This window comes from Boleophthalmus pectinirostris, unplaced genomic scaffold (assembly GCF_026225935.1).
Source record: "Boleophthalmus pectinirostris isolate CB_2022bp ecotype Guang Dong unplaced genomic scaffold, ASM2622593v1 HiC_scaffold_4, whole genome shotgun sequence".
Lineage (NCBI taxonomy): Eukaryota > Metazoa > Chordata > Actinopteri > Gobiiformes > Gobiidae > Boleophthalmus > Boleophthalmus pectinirostris.
In genome coordinates this window covers 17337934-17360962 of record NW_026571353.1, presented here as the reverse complement: position 1 = coordinate 17360962, position 23029 = coordinate 17337934, and the positions used below count along the sequence as shown (strand labels likewise).

Below are 23029 nucleotides of genomic sequence, written 5' to 3'. Positions count from 1 at the left end.
ATGGAAGCATGAGTTATTTATTGAAAAAACAAGAATAATGCATGGGAATTGACATGACAGCACAGACATTTTACAAGAGAAGCCTTTTGGACAAAGGACATTGTTAATCCCCCCTTTACTATTCACATTATTGTCTTCACCTTGCCTCACATTTGTTTATATTATGAAATAAACTGCACTTTGGGAGAACTCAAAAGTTGACATTAATTGTTGTAAAGGACCAATAATGTATTTTTTTAAGCAGAACACCATTAAAAATGCGTATAACCCTGATTATTTTGTGTGCCCTGAGTTTAGCTGTGAACCTCCTCTTGCTACTTTAATTTGTGTATATACTAGACCTCAGGTATATTTCAAATATATGTCCTGAACAGGCCTGAAACAGACTCATCTGGGTTGCCGGCTTTTGACATTGTGAGACATACCAGCTGTCTGATTGGTAATGTTTGCCAGACCAGGCAAACTGCTGGCGAGTTTGGCCAGACCACCATTGGCAAGGAGCTGGTGAATGGCAGTGGTTTTACCCACGCCTTCCGTGGAGACCAATGGCATAGCCCGAAGCAGTGCACTGCTGCTACTGCTTATGGAGCTCAGGACCTGACCCTGCACTTTACCCAGTGTCTGAAGAAATAGATAAAAATGCTATTATACATCAACAAAATAATTTATGCTTGACATTTAAATTTAAATGGCTATATACCTGTGTGTTTCCTGTATTGGCTGCGGTTACAGATAAATTAGCAGGTTTGGTGACAATCTCCTGCAGACTGAAACTTAAGCCTTGAAGCAGACTGCTGGCGATAGGACCTGAAAGAACAGAACAAGTGTCAATAAAAAGGAACTATGAACTAACAATTACACAAGAAAAAAACAAATCACCTGACTGTAACCTCCCACCCATCCCTCCTAATTCAAACACACACTGTTTGAGATCAAAAGTCATGTTCAATGGTTTACAAGTGACAGGTGGTCAATGGTCATACCTAACTAAATGAATCTAAAAACAGTATTTGACTCTAAATATTCAAAATGGCTGAGAGCTGTGGTGTGTGATAATGCTGAACAGCGGTTAACCACACAAACAGGCGTGCAGGGCAAGACAGTACAGAGGTACCTTGGGCCAAAGCCGGAGCTTGCGCCTGGACTGGTGTGGAGGACCCTGACACCTTGCAGCCTGCAGACACCTCTGAGATACTACCAGACCTGCAGCAACACACAGAACCACCCATCTAACTGAAGACTAGCCCGAAGTTATAAGTGGCTCCCAAATACTATTCAAAAATACTAAGTGTCATCAATCCCTCTGCTTCTGACACTCCTGCCCTTTAGGGTCGGAGTGGAGTGGTCAGAGTGGTGATAAGCACCCATAAGCTACAATAAAAGAGCAGCCCATACAGACACTTACCGCTGGCCTGTAAGAAGTCCAGACAGCTCTTTAGCTCCAGCTACAGACTGGCATGCAGTCACAGTGACAGGTTTCCCAGAAGCTGTACATAAAAAAAACAAAATAAACATAACTGTTCAAATAATAACATATGTAGATATTGTACTGTGTAACACCTAAACACTGCACTTAATAACTCCGTTACCTTCTTGTGTAGTTGGACTGTTGGCACCACTTGCAGACTCACTTTGTGAAACTATAGTGACCTTAATCTTGGCTCTTTTGGAAGCTTTGTTTGGTGTTGGACTTGGTGTTTGCCTTCTTTTTCCATGGGGTTTCATGTCGTCTCTGTCCATACCTTCCACCTGGTCACTTGTCACTGGCACTGCCCCAAGTAAAAAAAACAAAAAACAATCATTGCTGATAGCCTTGTTGACATGCCATGTAGACCATTCACTTACACTGGCAAAAGCCTTTGAATGGAACCCAATGATGAATATGGGGAAGGAAAAAAGGATAGACAAGATTGTTGGTGGAAGAAGAGGGACACTTACCAAATATACAAGGAGAGGTGCCAGGAGGAAGGTTTTTCCTCACAAGCATGTTTTGTTTCATAAAAGCAGCAAACTGGGCTGGAATTAACCAGAAAGGTAGAAAGTAAAGTTGCAGGAAGAGAAAAAGAAGAGAATGAAAGGAAGAGTATTTCAGTCACACTCGGTGTTGCCACATTTGAAGTCACGATGTGATAATCTCCATTTCATTTACAGTATTTTCCGGGCTATTAGGCGCGCTCTTAAGCCTCCAACCCCATCAAAAAATGACAGCGCGCCCCGCAATCCAGAGCGCCCTATACACGAATCCACTCGGGTGTGCCAGCATGACTTCAGTAAACTACAAAGCCACACCACCCACAGCGCACGCGATCACGCACGGAGCAGATAGTGACCGCGCAGCAAAACACACCCGCAGCCACACTCATCACTCCACGCTGACGAGGAATGGAACAGAGGAACGAACCGAAAAAGCAAGTGCAATGTGCCACTTCTAGAGACAACTGAACAACTGCGTCACTGCAAACACGCCAACAATCCAGCGGTCCCAGACAGCATCCTCCCTACGCGCCACAATTGAACAAAGCCCAGAGTCACCGTGAACGCGCCAAACAAAGTCCGACTGACCCATCCAACTGTTGTGTTTTGTTTAAAGTCCAGTGCGGTTTATTTGTGAAAAAAGTTCGAAAATAGACCATTTAATGACAGTGCGTCTTATAATCCAGAGCGCCTAATAGCCCGGAAAATACGGTACATAAGGTTTTCACATGGTAATGTCTCTGGCATGCTTACAAAATGACTGGATTGAGTGGCTGGTTAGTTTATATAAACATTTGGGGCAAACATGAAAGTGTTGAAAGTGTATGTGACACTGCAGTGCTATCAAAGAGCAGTGCTCATGTGTTGGTGAACTTGAGCTGCAGGCCAGTGTGTACCTGCTACAGGACACTGACCTTGGGCCTGTTTGTGGCTGAGGACTGCTCCAGAGCGCTGCATGTGTGTCTTCAGAAGCTGGGTGGCTGTGATCAGACTGGACTTTTGTGCTGGAGACAGACTTGATGTTTTGGGCTTGGGACTGGAAGTAGGACTGCTGCAGACACTAGACAAATCCTGAAGAAAAGAATACCAACTTAAGATAACTTTAACCAAGTGAGCTGCTCGAGGAGCAAAAAGATTCCTCATTCACCTCTGATCCAGAAGGAGAAATGGGAACTCTCAGAGCAGGAGAGGAGGGTCTCCCTCTGTCCAAGTCAAACGGTAGTTCCCTCCGTGGCCTTTTTTTCTTCTCTGTATCTAAATCTCTCATTTCCCCAGAGCCATGACCGTGGCCCTCAGCACGGGTAAGGACCCCTGTCAAGAAGTCAGCAATCTCATCCTGTAGCAAAGAAATATGATCAGTGTTGACTGTTGTTCGCTGTCAAATGATATTAAAGATTTTAAGTCTCAAATATCCACCTGTATACACCTGTCCACCATTGTCTGAGTCAGTCCATCAGATCTCATCTTAGCGGAGTTTATCCTGATGACATTAACCAGAATTAGTTAGTATATTTCTTCTGCAGGGTAAACTTGTCAAAATACAAACAAAGGACAATTTAAAAGAATGGTCTTCAGCAGAGTAATTTAAGTTTCAGTTCACCTTAGATTATCATCAGCATCTCCGACAACCACCATACTATTGTCTGCCCGTAGCCTCTCCCTGAACTCCTCCATGCTGTCAATACTGTGCTGCAAAGCATTTTGCCCAACCACAAATAAAACTGGAGTTTTCATGTCAAGAAGTGGGTCATCCACATCCTGTAGAAAATTACAAATTTAGATTTGTTCTTTTATAGTGACACAAAGATCATTACTTGGTGAACGATCCCCTTTCCTTACCCCTCTTGGTCCATTAACAGTAAGCAGAGGAAAACCAAGACACACTACAGCTGTCAGATACTCCATAAGAGATACCTGGAAGTTTTCAATAAAAATTAAACAACTATAATGTGTTAAATGTGATAACTGCATTTTATTTCTCAAGTCAGTCTTACATGACAAGCAACTAAAGCACCAGCATTCCAGCCAACCAGAATGATAGGTTTGTGGGGAAAGTGACTGTGAACCTGAAAAAAAAAAGTAATATTTTCTTACACATGTCCAATGCGAAACCCTGTTAATACTAAAAGGAGCAATACCTCCATAACTTTGGCCCGAACTGTGCCCAGCATATGCTCCAGACACTGGGTGATTCCAATATTGGCTCCACTGTTTACATGGGTATGTATCGGAATGACCTAAAGCAGATGTGTTAAAGGGGAGGTATTATGTTAAAGGAAACAGATGTATTTAGCAAGGTGTTTTAAATGATAATACCTTTCCTAAGCAGGACAGCTGTGATTGCCAAAACCTCATACGTCGTGACGTAGAGAGGGCTGGATTAGAGGGGCTTGAGGGTGCAATAAGAATAAGCGGAGATCCAGGCAGTTTGCACTGAAATATGCAGGGGAACATAATATAAAACTAATGTCAAAAGAACAGTAATTTCTAAAAATAACATTACTGATGTGTGGAAACAGTAGTACCGGCTTGTTTTGAGACAAAACTCCAACAGCTGGGTCCCAGGGACGTTTCAGTAACAGGGAAAGTGCTTCTGCAGTTGGAGATCCAGTTTTGGTTGTGTGTTGTAACATCCTATCGATCAGTGTTGGCAACTGTCAAACAAAATAAGACAAGCAAATATTTTAGAATATACCCCAAATTGTTTAAGAAATAACAAATTATAAATATTATATTATATAAATTAATGACACACTGTACCTTGCTCTTTAGAGTCTGAAGCACATCTAGGTAAGCAGACAACATTGCAAGACTCAAAGATTCAATTAAGATTGTGTGCAACCATTGTATCAGTTTTGAGTCCCAGTTTACACTCGCCAAGGCATTTCGGAACTTCCTTGCACAACGGTTTACTGCTATTCTTCTTAATATGGGTTCATTGGGAGCCTAAGCAGAAAATTATACATCGTGTGTGTTCTTGTAAAAATGTCATTATGATCTAACAATATGTATAAAACTCACATTCTCGTTAGCCAGGCGAGCCAGTCGTTCAACTTGTAAAGCTTTAATTACTTTATTAAATAATTTGTTTTGATTCACCGACCAGCCAGATCTGGAACAAAGGATACATCATCGAAAATGACTTATTATTAAATGTTGCATTTAAAAATGAGACAATGTGAATACATATTCAATTAAAAAGTTATTACTTGTTTATATGTTCCTCCCAGTCTTCAGGTGGTGGAGGACTATCCGCAACAGTTCGAGCAAACAGGACATGGCGCTCACACTCCCTCATAACAGTCAGGGCCTTCTGATTATCATAGAGGGGGACAGGTGTGGGTGTGACCGTCTCCACATCAATTAAAGAGTCAGACTCTCTGCAAACACAAACAGGCCATTGCATTATATTTACAACATGTATAACTAACTTTCAAAAAATTATCTTACGCTGAGGATTCAGGCTGGCGACGGGGAGTGACAAACAATGTCCGTGTAGGTCTGGCACTGCTGGCATCGGGGTGCGCGTTCCATGGTTTAGCATAACTGTGGTCCAAATACACTAAATCCAGTTCTCGATCGTGTGCAGATAACTGGAAAAGCAAAGACGTGGCCATCTTTCTTGCAGATATGTGAAATTCCTTATCTGTACCACGATGATGCATACTCTTAATGGGCCCCAAAAGACCCTGGGATGTATTTGATAACTCTGGTGGAGAAAGAAAAATGGTTTTAGAGAATAATCACGCAAATAAATACATACACTCAACATGCATATAAAATATGATAATGTAATTTAACGTGTGATGTGAAAAATATGACAATATAAAGCACGTTTGTGCTTACAGCTTAGACAGCATTTTTCCCCCCCAATAACAGAGGAGATTATGATGGTCAAGTCAGATAAATGTTTGTCCCCATAGTCTAAAAACAAACTGAATGAAAATTGGTAAAGAAATTATTACTTTAATACGCTTGCAGAATTGTTAAAACTACATAAGTATATTAAATCTGTAATCAGTCTTTTATAGCATTTACTGTCCATACATTGTATTAAATCAAACGATATTTGAGGACCGCTTGTGCCATAGTCTGAGCAAAAGCCTGTGGGGATCACCGGATAATATAAAGAGGTTGTTTACGGAGGCTAAGACTGATTACATTTCTGTCCACCACCAATTACGCACCCTGGCACTAGTGTTCTCCATACCATATGTTGGCTTGCATTCACGTAAATCATAATTCTACAAAAAAATTGTTGAATTAAATATACAATAAGCAACCCAATTTGTGCAAAATAACGCGAAAGATGGCCGCGAAATCTTCGGACTGGCCTTGCGTTAGCATAGCCAGCTAATAGCTAACTCTAGGGCGTATGTACATTTTTAACCATTTCATAACCAGTACAGATCATTTAAACACCTTAAATAAACCCATCAAAACTATTCATAAACAAACGAACCTTTTTCAATTAATCATATTTACAGGATCACGCTGGAGAAGTAGAGGCGTGAGGCGCTTCCTCCCTTTGTTGCACTGGTGGTTGCCAGATACTTACTCGTGTATCCCCCGTTAGTGTCATGAACAGATAGACATAGACTGTATAAAAGATATATGGTCTAGGACATAACTAGACTAATCTTCATGGGGTTAATAAATACACACACACACACACACACAAAATAAAAATAATAAATAATAACAATAATAATAAAAATAAATAAATACATTGTATCTCACTCATTACACTTATTGTAACAAAAGAAGAAATATACATTGTGCTAAAATTCTAAATGTTACATACTTGTTTCAAAATGGGCAAAATTTATGTTATAGACTACAGATTTATACATAGCCTGCAAGTAGAATTTAAAATTTAGGTTATAGTCTATGGACTGTATAGTCTATGACCTAGGCCTAGTAAATGTAAAAAGTTTAAATGGTGATTCGACATGACACAGGATTATCTATGTTGGGACCCCCAAAATAACAATGGTTCTGATCTGATAATTTAATTTTAAATCGAAAAATATGTAAAAAACGGTTTAATATAATTTATTACAATAGTTCGCTGGATCCAAAATTATACAACTGAAGCTGCAGGAGCAGTTTGGAGAATGAGATCCTCTAGTTTGATGAAGTGGGTGAGCAGCATCTCCATGATGGAGAGTAATTTGTCCAGTGTTGTCCTGTCCTGCACTGTGACCAACATCTCCAAGTTGCAGCCATTCACATGACTTATGGGTCAGTTTGTCAATCCATCCTTGCACAGAGGGAGCCTACTCAGGACCTTCTTCTACTACACAGCATTACTAGTTCAGTCTGCTGTTAATGTGGACTTTCATATTTGTAACAACGTCTAAGTTCACTACTTCCACTCTAAGCCCGGTTGATAATAGGCTCCATGATATTCTCTATCTCCTAAAGTCAGTGACTAGTTCCTTGGTCTTGTTCAGGATAGATGGTTTGGCTTGGACCACTCCACAGAATTTACAGTCAGTGTACTATACTGCAGTTCCTATACATCTCTATAATAGTAAAACTAGCTGCCATGATTCGTAGCCTATGTGCATAGGCAGGACATCACTTTTTCAACCCTTTTTGATTGACACCATAACAAAATGGTTTACATGTTTATGTTTGGCATGTTTACATATAGCTGGAGCTAGTGAACTTCAGTTCAAACACCTCAAAAATTCAGAACTTGCCTAAATGAAGAACCTTCTGGACATGTTTTCATATTATGCATGCAAACTTGGTGTCTAAGATTATATCCAAGCCTTTAAAATACTGGATTTTAATTAGCATATTGGTTGAAAAACATTTTAGGCAGCCTGCCCCTCAGTTCCAAAGGTCATTGAACGCACTGTTGTTTGTCAAATTAAACTGGTCGTCATCAGTCCTCTTTGAGAGTCTCCAAAATTTTCATGATGGTAAGCTTCAGAATTTATTTAGAAATTATTATTACCATTTACATTTTTGCTCTTGATTATTATAATATAATGTGATCTGCAAGCTACTGTGTGCAAGTAATTTCCCTTGTGGATCAATAAAGATTGTCTAAGTTTAATGTCCTTTCAGGCTGTCCTAAACCAGGTTATAATACAAGGCTTATTTGTCTTAGATATATGTCCTATTTTATCTGTTTAATAACAGTTTAAAAGCTGTTAATAATTTAGCCTTTACTTTTTTTCTTAAGAAAAGCATAACTGTGATTCTGCTGCTTTGTGCTGTGGTGTCACTGTCAAATGGATTTTGTTTTGTCAAAGAAGATTTAAAACCAGGTGAGGACAACATTGTATTTGATTATTCATGTTACAGTGTTATTTGTTCTTATACTGTTGTGGTTCTGACAATACCTCCAGGTGCAACTCACTGTATGAATGAGCTTGATGGTTCATGGCATCCTGTTGGCTCTTCATGGATAGATAGTGAATGTATGGAATGCACTTGTTTTTCCTGTTGCTCAACGTAAGTATTAGCCGATAACTTAAACAACAACAATCATGATTATCTCTGTCTTAATGTGCTTCTGCTCTACAGTTATGGCATTCCCCGCGATTTCTCCTCAGACTGCGTGTCAGTGTTCAATAAAACGTCTTGTACATATATTGTGCACAAAAAAGACGACCCAAACACACTCTGTGAAGTCAGGTCTTATGTGGGAAAGTAATCAAGTATTGAAATCCCTCTTCTACCAAATGTAACCAATAGACCAAATAAAGCATGTGTATTGCTGTCTTGTTTGGTTAAAGACCCTGGTTCAATACATATCTCACTCCCTCAACATTAACACAACAATTATAAGCCTATGTGCCTGGGCATCTGCTGTTGGCATAAAAAAGCTATTAGGCTATATCTGTAGTACCTTTAGGCTATCTTGGCATTTCAGACATGACAGAAATGTGTTTTTGTTTTTTTAACAGCTGTTTCTCTTGAATGTGTTTACACAAATAACTTGAACTAACAAAAAGTCAGATATACTGTGTCACATCTAAATTCTGGTGAAGTTTTTCTTTTTTAGGTTGACCCTATCTAGACTTAACCTGAATTATCCTAGTTTCCCTAGTTTAGGCCTTGAGAGATGTTTTCTTTTTTTTACGTAGGCTGTTTCATATAATCAATTTAAGTTCACGACCAGTAATGACCACTAGATGGCGAGTCAAATTCACTTGCAGTTTTTTTTCTATGAAGAGAGAGCGAAAGACGGAGAATCACTTTAGGATGCATGGGGTATTTCAGAGATTCACGGATATGGACTTGTCCTGAATGAACACTTCTCTTATGCACTGCGCGATTTGGATAAAATAAGGGAAAGGACAAAGGATCAAGCTCGTTGATGCTGAGAATGTTTTCCAGCTCCGTCTAACTTTAATATCAGAAATAATGTATTTTTGTTGGAGTAGACGGTCATTCTCTGTATGGATGTTTGCTGCTGCAGTGGTTTCGCTCACCGCAGGTTCTTCAGGACCTGACCCGGACCGGGGCGCAGAGCAGACGGGATCATCCTCCTGCTTTGGTGGCTTTGATTTGTACTTTGTTCTCGACAAGTGAGTTTACTAACACAACATTAGGATGCCCATAATTATGCTCGTAATATGCAAATGAACTTAGCCTGGAAAACGAGAAATTAACAGGTAAAAAGCTTTATGTTGCACATGTCCCTTCATATGGGAGCAGTTAGTGCCAGTAATGTCATTTGTCAACTTCAGACTTTGGGCACCTTTTGTCTCACTCTGTTGTATCATGAGTCTTTGTCAAAAAATCACGAAAAGAGTAAATATGGTGCTACTTTTGATGTAGGCCTACAACTTAAACAAAAATTTTAAAAGGTTGAAGTTTAAACACCTGCTTATGAAACTGCTTGGGCTCAGTGCATCATTATTCTTGACCCAGAACCTGGTCCAACTGGGTCAGCAAAAAATCAGGCCCAACCCAGTGTTGTTATCTCTGAGGAGGAGGAGGATCGTTTTTTCACTGTATTTTCCCATTGGATGGTGGTGAATTTTCCACCCTATACCAACACATAAATGCCAACTTCAGGTAGAGTTCTGAAGAAAACAAATCCTTACAAGCAAATATGTTTTAATGTTGTATTTTAATTGATATGCATTTATTACCTATTTAATGAGAGATTATTTCTGATGGCTTCTCTCATCTGGGCTGATTGTCCTAACTGTTCGCCCCAAGTTCCAGATGTTCTCATCATGTCTTTGCCTCTTGGCCTGATATCCTGTGCTGGGACTTGTGTCATAGGAACGATGGAAAAATAGGTGTTTGGAGAAAAATCTAAGTCTTATAAAACAAAGAGAAAAGCAGCATATGGGAGGAGGTGTCAGCAGAATCCTGTACAGATTCAAAAACTGTTAATCCACAGAGAAATGTGTCAGCAGACACAGTGTTGGATGATTACATGAAATAATCATCTGTTTTACAGCATTCAAAGTAATGGCATTTTATGTTGTTTGTCACGGCACACTTAAAGTAAAAAATAATTGGAAATAGTATAAATTATAATATTTCCAAGTTTTTAGTCTCAACCCAAACCTGTACACATTAGTGGGTTGCTAACTTGCTTCAGGAAGTATATACACTGTATGATGCATACAAGTCTACAGTAAAATTTTTAACCTAATTTTTGAGATGGCTACAGGTCAGAAGGAAGACAACATTATGATGTGATGACCTCTCAAGGAAAAGTTGGTTGAATGAAGATAACAATATGCAAAAGGAATTTCAACTATAGCAGTGAGATTTACTTCATATTAAGCAGATGATAAAGTGGAGACATAGTGGAGCAGTGTGTATGTCTTCCTTTTAGGGGAGCAGATTTGAACTGTGTATGTTTCCAATTATTATTAATGTGTGGAAGTGGCTAGCAACGAGATCAGTTAATTAAAGAATTTGTTTATAACACATTGATAAAATTGTCATCACAGTGCATGTAATTTAAAAGCCAATGAGTTATATTGGAAGAACAGTATTTTGGCACTCTGGCTAATTTCCGTCATTGGGTACAGATAATGTTCTTTTTGGCACAGGTCTTAATTTTGATTGATTGCTTGATTGATTGCTTTCTTTATTGCCACTGAATGAAAAAAAAAACAAAAAACAAGCAATTACAGTTACCACTCCTTCTGATTTACACAGACACAAACAAGACAATATGGTGTAGATTTTGATGAAAGTACCTTTATGTAGAATTGGGACTGGCACAAGAGTACTGGTTTTAATGGACTGTTGCTGGAGTTGTTGACTAAATCATGATTTATTTTTGCACACGTTAGGTCTGGTAGTGTGCAGAATCACTGGACGGAAATATACTACTTTGTTGAACACCTTGCCTATAAATTCATCAGGTACCAGAGATTTTATATCTTTGTATATATCTATATTTTATATTATATATATTTTTTATAAATATATGCTTATATGCATTTGGAGTTTTGTGTCTCATAGGCATCTGTTTCTTTGTCTTTTCCAGCCCACAGTTACGAATGTCATTTATTGTCTTCTCCAGAGAGGGAAGGATTTTAATGAGCCTGACTGAAGACAGGTGAGTGAATATCATTTTCCCTCCAAAAGATCTCTTAATCTTTATGAAGAATGGAAACTTTAATCCCGAGGGAGCCACTTTGTTTTTATTCCTTAAATGTACATTGTCCTGTCAAACACATATATCCATCTGTTACACATTACTAGTGTTTTCTGGCCCATGTGGGAACTGTTATTTAGTGTTTAGTCATTTACACAGCCACAATTGGATTGCATGTGTTTGCCCATAGGGAGCGCATTCGTAAAGGACTGGAGGAGCTGCAGGGGGTGCTTCCAGGAGGAGACACATTCATGCATGAGGGGATTCTCAGGGTGAGGGCACATCTTTCTCCACAGCAAATCTCTCACAATGTTATAACAATAAACAACAGATGATGCACAGCCTGTTTGCAATTACATAAAACTGAAACCGTTCAATCATATATTACAGTTTGAATGATTTTGTTACAGGCTAGTGAGCAGATATACTATGGGAACACCGAAGGTAGGCTTTCCCCAATTTTCAATCAGTTGATTATATATTTTATGAAGAAGAAGACAACATTAACACAAACAAACAATTTGTAGTCATTATTCCCTTTGTCTTTATTTAACTGCCCTCATTTGACTCGAACAAATGTAATTTCTTTCTCATCAACATTATTATACACACATATGCACCCACGTACACACACACACGTATATATATATATATATATATATATATATAAACACTATGTATATGTGTGTTATCTAGGTTATCGCACTGCTAGTGTCATCATTGCACTGACAGATGGAGAGCTGCACGAGGATTTGTTTTACTATGCTGAGAGGGAGGTGAGACTCAAAAGGGTTACACACATTATAGCCAGGTGAAATATACATGCCCTGCACACACTGCACTGCACAGCACATCAAACACAACCACCTGTATATCAATCCAATGCATGATAGACAGATGAGTGTAAAGAAAAGTGGGTTAGATCAGAGGGACTCAGCCTTTTATTTTGATTTCTGTCAGAAAGCATTGGAAGGGGCAGACCCTGTAAGTTTTTGAAAATGTGCTCATATTTGTTGATTTGTTCAAATGTTTAATCCATTAGAAATTGTAAATCAGTGTACCCTTTCTGCTAATCTAAAAGTCACATAAATAGGCTAGTTCTAGATTAGATTAGTTCAATGCCAAGGCAAGGCAAGTTTATTGAGAGCACAGCTCATAAGCTTCAAAGTTTTATTTTATTATTATTTTTTTAACAAAAAGATAAAAGAAAAAGAAAGCAACATTAACATCAGAATACAAACAAACAAACAAACCAACAGATAAACAAAAACATCAATAACCATTATAAAATTAACTTTGAAAGAGAAGAGTGCAGATTAATGTCTGTCAAAACAGTTTTGAGCTCAGATTTGAACATGATTTTCATCCAGTATTTCACCTGAAAATGTTTGCTTCTTGTGTGTTTTTGGTAGTGACATGCAGATGTAATTGTATTAAGGTGATAATAAATGTGTGTTTGCTGTACACATCACAGGCCAATCGCTCCCGAAGCCTGGGTGCCAGTGTTTACTGCGTGGGGGTGAAGGACTTTGATGAAACGCAGGTGAGTTTTTCATTCTCAGTTTTAGCATTTCTATATGAATTAGTAATGGTGCATTGTGTAACTTCTTGGGTATAGGGTTCGAGCACTTATCGTTACGGAGATGTTATTGTTTTGTCTATAATCTCATTATGGCATTAAATGCATTCATATTGCATTTACTCAATAACATGTTTTTTTACTGACCCTATCACACTCATTCTCACCGTGAGTGGGCCAGCCTCTCTACAGAGCTGACATGTAACTTGGCCCTGTGGTGTTCAAATACATTGATCAAGGATTAATAAGTAGTCCAGTCAAAAGTTCTATAACTTGAACAACCACTAACTATGTTTGAACTCTTCACAGCTGGCAAAGATTGCAGACAGTAAAGACCATGTCTTCCCTGTGAATGACGGCTTTGCAGCTTTACAAGGAGTCATCGATTCAGTAAGCTCTCATATTGATTATGAAGGCATTGTTAGAGTTATTGTCAATTTTTTTTTATCGTAGAACATAGCTCATACGATAAAAATAAAAATAATAAAATAAAAATCCAAATTCACATAGCTGAAATATCATAACTTAAGATGTGTCCCTTTAATTGTGCTCCAATCTGTGTGTCACAGAAAATTGTCTAAAGTTGCAGCATGAATTTTCAGCACCTTTTCAGAAACATAAGCTGTCATATAAAGGCTGTGCTGGTCCATACCTCTTGCCTCTTGTCAAACAGCACTTCACTGTGAATTTTCAAACAGTGAGTTTGTCATGTGGCTGTGGAGGTGACTGTGACTGGATTAGGCTCTGGGGGCAGAGGTCAGAATCATCTGGAGCACATTAGTAGCAGGTTTTTCATCCTCACGTGAAGCTGGCAGAGGCTGTAAATCAGGTACAAGGCCTGTGCCTGGAGAGCAGCTGGAGGACTACATCTGAAAAACACCAGATAATGTATTGAAACAATATTTTTTAATGCATTTCATTTGATTTACTCAGATCTTGAAAAAGTCCTGCATTGAGATCTTGGCAGCAGAGCCGTCCAGTATCTGTGCAGGAGGTGAGGCCTGTTCACTAACAAACACAGACAGACAGACTCCTCTGTTTCATTTGTTTGTATTATGGTCACTGAACTAGCTGGGCAAAGATTCAGCCTCTAGTTACTGATGCACACCAATCTTATTCTTGTTGTTTGATGGTGGCATGAGATGGCCATTGTTATACTATTGTAATATAATAATAATAAATGTAGCTATAGTGCCCATTTAAAGTTTGATATTTTGAATTATACCCATTAAAGAATCAAAATGAGACCTGTTTGTTATACACTGTGATGATAGTAATGAATGGTGTCTGCTCTCTCTCTCAGAGTCTTTTCAGGTGGTGGTGCGGGGAAATGGTTTTCTACAGACTCATAATGTGGAGAAGGTCCTATGCAGCTTCCGCATCAATGACACTGTGACAAAGAGTGAGTTACAGTAGCCCATCTCGCCCAAATACAATGATGTGGGCTGTTGGTAAAGAAGAGTTAGCCTGCATTAAAACACTATAGTGCACTGTTCTGTTCACACTATTATTAAATGCATGAACATTACACCTGTCTGATCTCTTAAAAGCCTCTTTAATCAGCCATAATGTGTCTCACACACTCTATAAAGAAGTTAGTTTCAAAGTTTATAGTTCAAAATAATTTGGAAAAACTGTAGAAAAGCACCACATGTGAGGAAGGAAGTGATGTGGTCTTACTGTAAAACTTGTTAAAGCTCTTCCTACTGTGTACAGAGCACATGCTACTTAATTACATCAAGTCAGCTGTTTTCTAACCATTTATAATGTGTGTGTCCCCTGACAGCAATGCATGAACATATAGAAAACAACCTAACATTTTGAAGTTTATAAATATATATTGTCCTTAAATAATTAGAAATCAGGTCAGGTCAAAGCAGGCTGGGTTAGTTTAGTGAATACATCCAGAGATATCTCTCTTGTTACATGTCAAGCTGTTCCTGTTGACATGGAACCAATTTGAGTACAACACTGTCCTCGTGTTTATCCATGTACATCGAGGCTGTTTCTGGAACTTATTTTCATCATATTGAGATGAATGAAAATAATTAGGCCACAGTTTGCTCAAAGAGGCACGGTCAATGTAAATAATGGGCTAATAGCAAACATATTCAAGATGATCCTATGCTTCCTTTGTATTCATACCCAATGCATTTATTTTTTTTGCAAATGCTGCAAAATATCCACAAGGAAAACACTAATGCATAACTGCATACATGTGCTAGGCAGATGAAGAGATACTTGAGATGAAATGTCAAGGAAAACAGCACTTACACCAGCTTGAGTTTTTGGCACTAAATGACACAACAGACTCACCAGAAATCTCCTTCTCCATCTATCCAGTTCTTCTAAACAGAACATTTCTTCATAATCTACCATTTTACACAAGGTTCTTGTCACTTATGTGCACCTCACAATAAAACATGACCTCTCTCTATGCTCATGGAGTAAACAGTGTAATAAACCATCTCCACATGAGCTTGGAAAACGTGCCAAGGTTTATGTACTTTGAAGATTTACGTGGAATGCAATCACTGTCAAGCCGTGAAGCCTCTTTGCTAGACTTTTGTCACTAAAGGGTCAAACTTTTTCAGGCGTAGTTCAAATTCTAGGCCAAATCTGAATTTGAGAGGTATTTCTTAGCTGGGGCTAGCAGTAACCCTTGCAGTTCTTCTGTTGAGGAGATGTCTCACTTGTTGGGTATGCTCTACTGCTGCCAAAACAAATCGTTTGCTCGGAGTGATGAAAGCTTATGCAAAAGCAGCTGGACACAAAGAGTGCGCCCACATTTCTACAGTTTCTGAAGAAAGTGAATGGCTTTTGACCCAATATACAAAAAACCTGAAAAATGTCAAACACAAAATCACATAAAAATGACAAAATATGAATGAAATTGTGGACTGTACTGAACTGTTATTCTTTTGTATATAGCAGTGAAGCCTCTTGTGGTGGAAGATACATATCTGCTCTGTCCTGCACCAGTACTCCAGGATGAAGGAATGTAAGTAAATTGTTTGGACATTTGAAATAACTGAAGTACTACTATGTTAAATATCTCTGTTCTCTTGTTCTAGGGTTGCAAATCTCTATGTCAGCTTGAACGAGGGCCTCAGTTTTATCTTAAGCCCAGTTACCATCACTACTGTAGGCTGTGTAAGTGCCAATATACTGCATTTTCTCTTATTCGAGCTACAAAGGCTGTTCTTTATTTGGTATTTAATATGCATGGGTTTCAGAATTATGAAAAATTTAAAGTTTATGTAAGAAAAAGTCCTCAAAATGTTGCATTTAACAGGTAAATCCATAGATAGATTTTGTCCTATTTTGGTTCTGCACTAGTTATCTGGAACTTGGTCTAGATCCATTTTGGTTCCAAATTAAACTCTGAGCACATTAAGTCCCTCTCTGTTTATAGAGGGACTAAATGTTTGGTGTAATAAGACCATTTTAGGCAGGGTAATAACAATAGTACTTTTATTGGTACTTGGATGTTTGGAAATCACTGAATTATATCAATGACAATGCACTCATAATACTAGAAGAGTAATAAATATATCATGCACTTAAATGTTGCAATGGTAAAAGGAAAGAAAAACATTATATTTAGTAGTATAAGTAGTAAGTATAAAAAGTGAATTTGTCTTTTTGTCTCAGTCTGATGGGACTATCCTGGCCATAGCACTCCTCATTTTGATGATACTGCTGATCCTGGCTCTGCTCTGGTGGTTCTGGCCCCTGTGCTGCACTGTGGTGAGTCCACCAAAATGGTATCTTTAAAACATTTTCAAATTGTGGTCATATTTTCACCAGGAAGAGTTTATCCAGGTTAACCTTTTCTTTTTAAAGGGACAGTTCGGAATTTTGGACATAGGGCCTCATTTCCTAGTGAGCCAGAGTACTGTAGATGTGTAAAGACACTTTTTGAAATAATCCATCCAGTCCTTGTATTTGCAGAGGTCACTGGTGCTAGGCTAGTGCAAGTCAATGGCCACTGTTATCCTGCCATTAAAAACAGTTGTACCCACTCCACAAAGCACCCGAGGCAAATCTATTATTACACCAGACTGTTGGTGTAAGTGTCTGTGTTAACAGAATAATTTTAGAAGTAAAACAAACCTTGCATTTGAAGGATTTATGTCTGAGCAGCAGCAGTGAGTTGTACTTCCTGATAGAAAGCTTAGCAGTGGCGGACTAATATCACCTAGCACTTATCTTACTGCCAAAGTAATAGTTTGTTTACCTGCAGCTGCCATAGTGACACACAGAGCACACGAAGAAGCCTATTCCAAATATGACCACATTCATATCAGCACAACTAACTAGAGCAGAGTAAAATTCTGCTGCTGCTGAGAAAATAGCCCTTCAACATACGACGATTCATGTGATACAAGGTTAGTTTTACTTCTAAAATTATTCTATTGACACAGACATTCATGTCGATAGTCTTGTGTATTAATAGATTTGCTTCGGGTGCTTTGTGGAGTGGGTAAGTTTTTAGTGGCAGGCTAAAAGTGGCCATTGACATAGCCTAGCACTAGCAACCGCTCAAATACAAGGACTGAATGAATTATTTCAAAAAGTGTCTTCCCACATCTACAGTACTCTGGCTCACTAGGAAATGAGGCCCTATGTCCAAAATTCCAAACTGTCCCTTTAACCTAAACAACACTGGCAATAGTAAAGGTGACGGTTAATAAGGGCAAAGTAAATGGTCTGTTTCTCACATCAGTCCACACCTTCAGATGTGTGTGTGTTTTAGACATGTTGCTGTTTAAATAATTTGTCTTTCCAAATGGTCACAGCTGGTGATCTTTGAAGCATCCCCTCAGTTATTTTCCTATATTAACTGAAAGCTCGGGCTATGCAGTTAATAGAATTTTAATTGTGACCATAATCATCGCTCCAATCAATGAAAAACTAAACACAGGCTTTTAAACATTAAATCACTTAAATTTATAATTACCAGCAATTATAAAAAGTATATTTTACATCTATAGGTTAACCTTTGACAGTTTTGTAAAAAAAAATAAATAAATAAAAAAAATCAAGCAGCTTGAACTATTGATAAAGGAGAACGTTGTTTTAGAATAATGATAGGCATAAACTTGTGTATGCAGGAGGATATGCAGTGTGTATTCAAAGGAAATGTTGCCTGTGTCATATTCACAGTGTGGTCTGTCTGCCAGCCTCACAGCAGTGCAGGGAGGTCTTGAGCCAAACTCTGTCGGAATCTGCATTTCTTTTTTAAACAAAGAAGGCCAGTCTAACAGTGCTGCAGACTTTCCACTGCTGCAGACTGCCACTGACAGGTGCCAGAGAAATATGTCAGCTTTAACAACATGCCCTTACACTTCATTTTTCTGTTCTTGTTCATTCAATTTCTGTACGTCTAGAAAAGTCCTGCTGTCTGGGTTGCTATGGAGAATCATTTTGTTTTCCACACAGAAATGTTTTCAATAACTGAAATGGTATTTTAGTCAAATTGGTTGGGCTGCTTGATTATTTAGGTCATTACTGAAAGCAGGAGTATTTGAAACAATGATTTTATATACAGTACTGGAGGCTTAAACTTTGAAGAATGGTTTTGAGGTGCAGAGTGAGTGCCCATATTATTCAGAACGGGATATAATAAATATTTGTGTAATTTTGTAATTTATTGGAGCAAGACTTGTAGTCATGATTATTGTGATTTATTGCACAGCCCTAATATGAGTAACTAAACACTAGTTAACACAGATGTTTTGTGTTTTATTACAGAAAATATTTGTCAGTTGTATGAGAGCAGATGTAACATTGCAGCTGTTGTTGTAAACTAATGACTTATGGGGATAGCTTCAATTTGTGTTTTATGAAACTGATTTTTTATGATTGACTCCTGCAGTCAAAATTTTTGTTGAGCACATTTTTAAAGGTGCATTCTATAACTTTTCTGATGGAAGGTCCATCAAATGCTTTTCTCCACAGAGATGTTATTGTTTTGACTGGAATATTTTTCACAATATGGTATTAAACCTTTCTGTCTTCATGGAGACCAAACCAGAACATGTCACAAGTCAGATTTGTGGCGAGGCAATCCCACTCACAGTCAGAATGCCGGTTTTTATAGGTATTCTTAAGATTAAAAAACACCTGTAATTGAATAAGTATAAAGTAAAGCTGTTTAATGTCACACTGTGGAACATAACATGGGAAGGATTCTCGTGTAAGGAAATAAAAATCTCCAAACATCGCACATGTGTAATTTTTTTGGCATGCTGGGTTTTGCTTCGTAGATCATACATGAGCCCCCTCCACCGCCTGCAGAGGAGAGCTCGGTGAGAACGATTTCTTTATGATCTATTACTAACAACACAACTTGCATTTTTCTATACTTTACAAATGAGGTTACTTTATGGGAGTTACTGTCAGTGAATCTTGAGAATTAAAAAAAAGTTTGCTGTCCAGTTATTGTTTTTTTTGGTTTTTTTTCACGATTAACAATTTATGTTTTGCTATAGGATGATGAAGACTTTGAAGGGCCTAAGAAAAAATGGCCAACTGTTGATGCCTCTTATTATGGAGGAAGAGGAGTTGGAGGAATTAAAAGGATGGAGGTCAGTGTTAAAACTCGTATGCCACAATACCTACATTTTTACACTGAAGGGATAGTCTAATAAGGATATCCACTTTTATAAAAAATATTAACAACATTTATTTATCTGTTTTTATTTGTATTTATCTGTATTTAAATATATATTTTTATTTGGCGAAACTCTCTATTGCACTGACTGTGTTTAGGTGCGCTGGGGAGAGAAAGGCTCTACTGAAGAAGGAGCTAAACTGGAAAAAGCCAAAAATGCCAAAGTAAAGATGCCTGATGAATATGCGTCTGCTTCTCCAACACGAGTCCTTAACAATGGCATGCACAGACCCCTCAGACCTCAGAAGTGGTACTCACCTATACAGGTAAATATCTCCTCTGTATATTATGATTGCACCATGTCACAATCCTTTGATTTGATTATGTAATTAAGTGCACATTAAAGTGATAGTATAACAATTATAACAACCAATGTATCATATTATTATGTGAGATACTACTACTTAAATATTAGTTTCAAGGTATAGTATTTCTTAAACTGTTCAAAAATAATTCCCATGATTTCTAATCATAACTTTACGAAATTTAACGATAGCAGTGGAGCAGAATACAGCAAACATTGTATAAAGCATGATAATGTGACAACTCTTGAGAAACTGCTGGCACACCATCTGTAGCTCCAGGCTGACTCTGTTAAAGAGGTTTGAGTCTTCCCAGTCAGCAGGGGAGCACTAATAGAAAGCAGGCACGCCTCTAGAATGGCCAAGATAATTGTGAAGTAACATAGCTGCCCTCCCCCTCCTGCTATTGTTTACAGCAGTGAAAAGTTACAAAATATGCACATTCTGCATTAGTTACTTGTAGATAAAGACATACCGAGAGCATTTTATATAAAATGACCATTGTGTTTCTACTGCTACAACTACTAATATTGCTGCTATTATTTCCATTAATATAGTGAGCATTACAACTATCACTATTGTTTCTAGTTTGACTATTTCATCTTACCCAAAACAAACAAGTTTAAAATGTCCCTGTCATCCAAAATTAAATTCAATTAATTGTCTTCATGTCTACTGTTTTTCTTTCAGACTAAGCTAGATGCATTGTGGGTACTTCTGAAAAAAGGCTACGACCGTGTGTCAATAATGAGGCCTCACCCAGGTGACAAGGTGAGATTTAGTGACCATCATTTAGCATGTACTACTACTACTTTTAGATTGAGCAGGACTTTGCCATAGAAAATATAGGGCATGTCTCTTGGTGAGAAAAAGATTGCAGGTGTGAATGATGAAGTGCACACATAGGTTCTCCTGAGAAAGGTTGTGGAAAGTTGAGATTTAGAGTATAGTGTCTGGCTACGGTGTGCTCCAATGTATAGATATCTGGAGAAATCATTATAACAATCCTCAATGGCCAGCTGCTGCACCGATGTTGGCAGCTGAGATACACAGCCTGTTGAGCCTGTAGAGCAGCAGTGTAAAAGTACAATATAGCAAGTGCTCTAACAAATATTCTTAGCTCCCAGTACTGTTTTAAATGAGTTGTAGAAATGTATACTAGTGCAATCTCAGATCTTGCTTTCAGTACTGGTGAAGGATCAGGGTCGACAACCCCTGATTTATTCAAATATACACTCAGCTTGAGAAGATGATGTAATCGTCTCAAGTGTGTCAGGTCAATTGCAGCTACAGTGGGTCAAGTGCCAGGAAATTTCAGTTGATTTAAGTGTATTTCGTTGCAGAACTGAGAGCACTTTATCAGTTAAGGTGAATGCAGTAAAAGATACGTTTTCCAAAGCAATGGAGGAGAGCAGTAAACAAACTTGTTCTGGTTGCAATTATAAAACTCTTGTGTAAAGGGCTGTTTTTATAACTTCCCACTAATGAACAGAAGAAGAGGCTCAGCGCAAGTTAATAATCTCACTTTGTTTTGGTGGAGATCTGTTGTAAGTGATTTTTTTTTTATCATTGCACTGATTACTGTCCATGCTGTAATAAATGACTTTTAAATTTGTCACACACTCATATTTCTTCCTTACTGTTGTAACATAGGTAGGTCAGTCACATCTGTTTTTAAATAACTTATTGACCTCATACAAGTAGAGCACCTGTAGACCACTCACTTGACCCACTGATGAAATAATCTTTACTTTTTTTCTTCACTATGTCTGTTTTATATTTCTTATCATTGGGGTTGTTGCTAGATAGACTATCCCCAGAAATAAAAGGTCCCACTGTTTTCTGTTGAACATCAGTAGGACTTGCATTCATTTTAACATGTTGGTGGTAAATGGGAGCAACTGGCTCTTAATCTGTTTGTTACTTTTTATCTAGAAGAATGAACTGTTTGAGAGCTTATCAGCAAACTAGGCAAAAAAAAAAACTAAACAAAAAAGGCAAAACATGTGATAGCGAGTTATCCTAAATTACTTGTTGACTTGAGCTTCTTTGTTTTTATTTTTGGTTTAATTCTTGTCTCAGGGGAAATGCATAAACTTCACCCGAACCAAATCCCCACCATCACGTCACCCAAGCTACAACCACCCATGCCCCATCTACAGTCCTCCAAGCATCAGCCCACCTGCTCCACTGGGGACTCTTCCTCCAGCACCCATGGGACCTCCACCCTACACTGCAGCACCCAGCCACACTCTTCCTCTGACGGCCTTACTCATACCTGCACCACCTTTAACTTCATCTCCTCCTGCCTCACCCACCTCCTCACTCTCTCCTCCTCCGTCAGGGCCACCCCCAGGACGAGCTCCACCCCCCTCCCGCCCTCCACCACGCCCTGGACTGTAGAAACTATTACAACAGCACAGCCAGTACTGATTGTAGCAATAATGATGTGAGCTGTTACTGCAGGGGCTGAACAGCCCGGACTTTTCTGCAGTGATCTGTAAGCTCAAAAGTGCAATCTCTCTAAAGCTTGAAGTTCAAAGTTTCTAGATAGCAGTAACGAATGACACCGGACAGACGAACATTTCTCTTCATTATCCTGGAGCCAGTTGTAAAACTGGCCATTTTTGAGCAACAGGACAATGCAAAACCATGTGTATTACAACTGAACAATAGACTTGAGTAACAAGTGGATTATGAAGCATGAATTTTTAATATTGCATGCAATCTTTTTTGAATTTCTTATTTTCAGTGTTTTGTAATTTTACCTGAACTTCTTTCACTTGTATTAATTTGTTTCTGCAGGCTGACAACAAAAATAAGACTGTTACAAGCTTAACCTTTGTATGCATGTTCTCATAAGAGCAAAAGCTCCCATGCTGCAGAGACCATAAACTGAG

The 23029-nt window shown here is 38.4% G+C and overlaps 2 protein-coding genes across 4 annotated transcripts; one reads left to right on the top strand and one right to left on the bottom strand.

Moving 5' to 3' along the window:
* Position 1: 1 nt before the first annotated feature.
* kansl3 (KAT8 regulatory NSL complex subunit 3) lies at positions 2-6545 on the bottom strand. 3 transcript variants are annotated; one of them, XM_055161906.1, is made up of 20 exons: positions 6437-6545; positions 5425-5683; positions 5184-5354; positions 4996-5086; positions 4735-4920; positions 4500-4628; positions 4291-4407; positions 4113-4211; positions 3969-4040; positions 3814-3888; positions 3575-3732; positions 3391-3454; positions 3122-3310; positions 2889-3045; positions 1939-2016; positions 1590-1769; positions 1406-1487; positions 1115-1203; positions 701-807; positions 2-621 (listed from the first exon to the last, which is right to left on the bottom strand). In XM_055161906.1, the coding sequence occupies exons 2-20, from the start codon at positions 5637-5639 to the stop codon at positions 388-390; spliced, it is 2493 nt and encodes an 830-aa protein (XP_055017881.1). In that variant the 5' UTR covers positions 5640-5683; positions 6437-6545; the 3' UTR covers positions 2-387. The 3 variants fall into 3 exon arrangements, with proteins under 3 accessions (XP_055017881.1, XP_020791073.2, XP_055017882.1); XM_020935414.2 differs by lacking the exon at positions 1939-2016; XM_055161907.1 differs by lacking the exon at positions 1115-1203 and having other exon boundaries at positions 484-621.
* Positions 6546-9358: 2813 nt separating this feature from the next.
* On the top strand, positions 9359-22625 carry antxr1a (ANTXR cell adhesion molecule 1a). Its single transcript, XM_020935569.2, has 18 exons — positions 9359-9524; positions 11262-11333; positions 11459-11530; positions 11760-11841; positions 11980-12013; positions 12266-12345; positions 13044-13112; positions 13458-13538; positions 14082-14142; positions 14452-14550; positions 16080-16149; positions 16223-16301; positions 16803-16898; positions 19421-19462; positions 19646-19741; positions 19926-20093; positions 20820-20900; positions 22212-22625. Exons 1-18 carry the CDS (start codon positions 9361-9363, stop codon positions 22530-22532), a joined length of 1767 nt encoding a protein of 588 aa, XP_020791228.2. The 5' UTR covers positions 9359-9360; the 3' UTR covers positions 22533-22625.
* Positions 22626-23029: the final 404 nt, after the last annotated feature.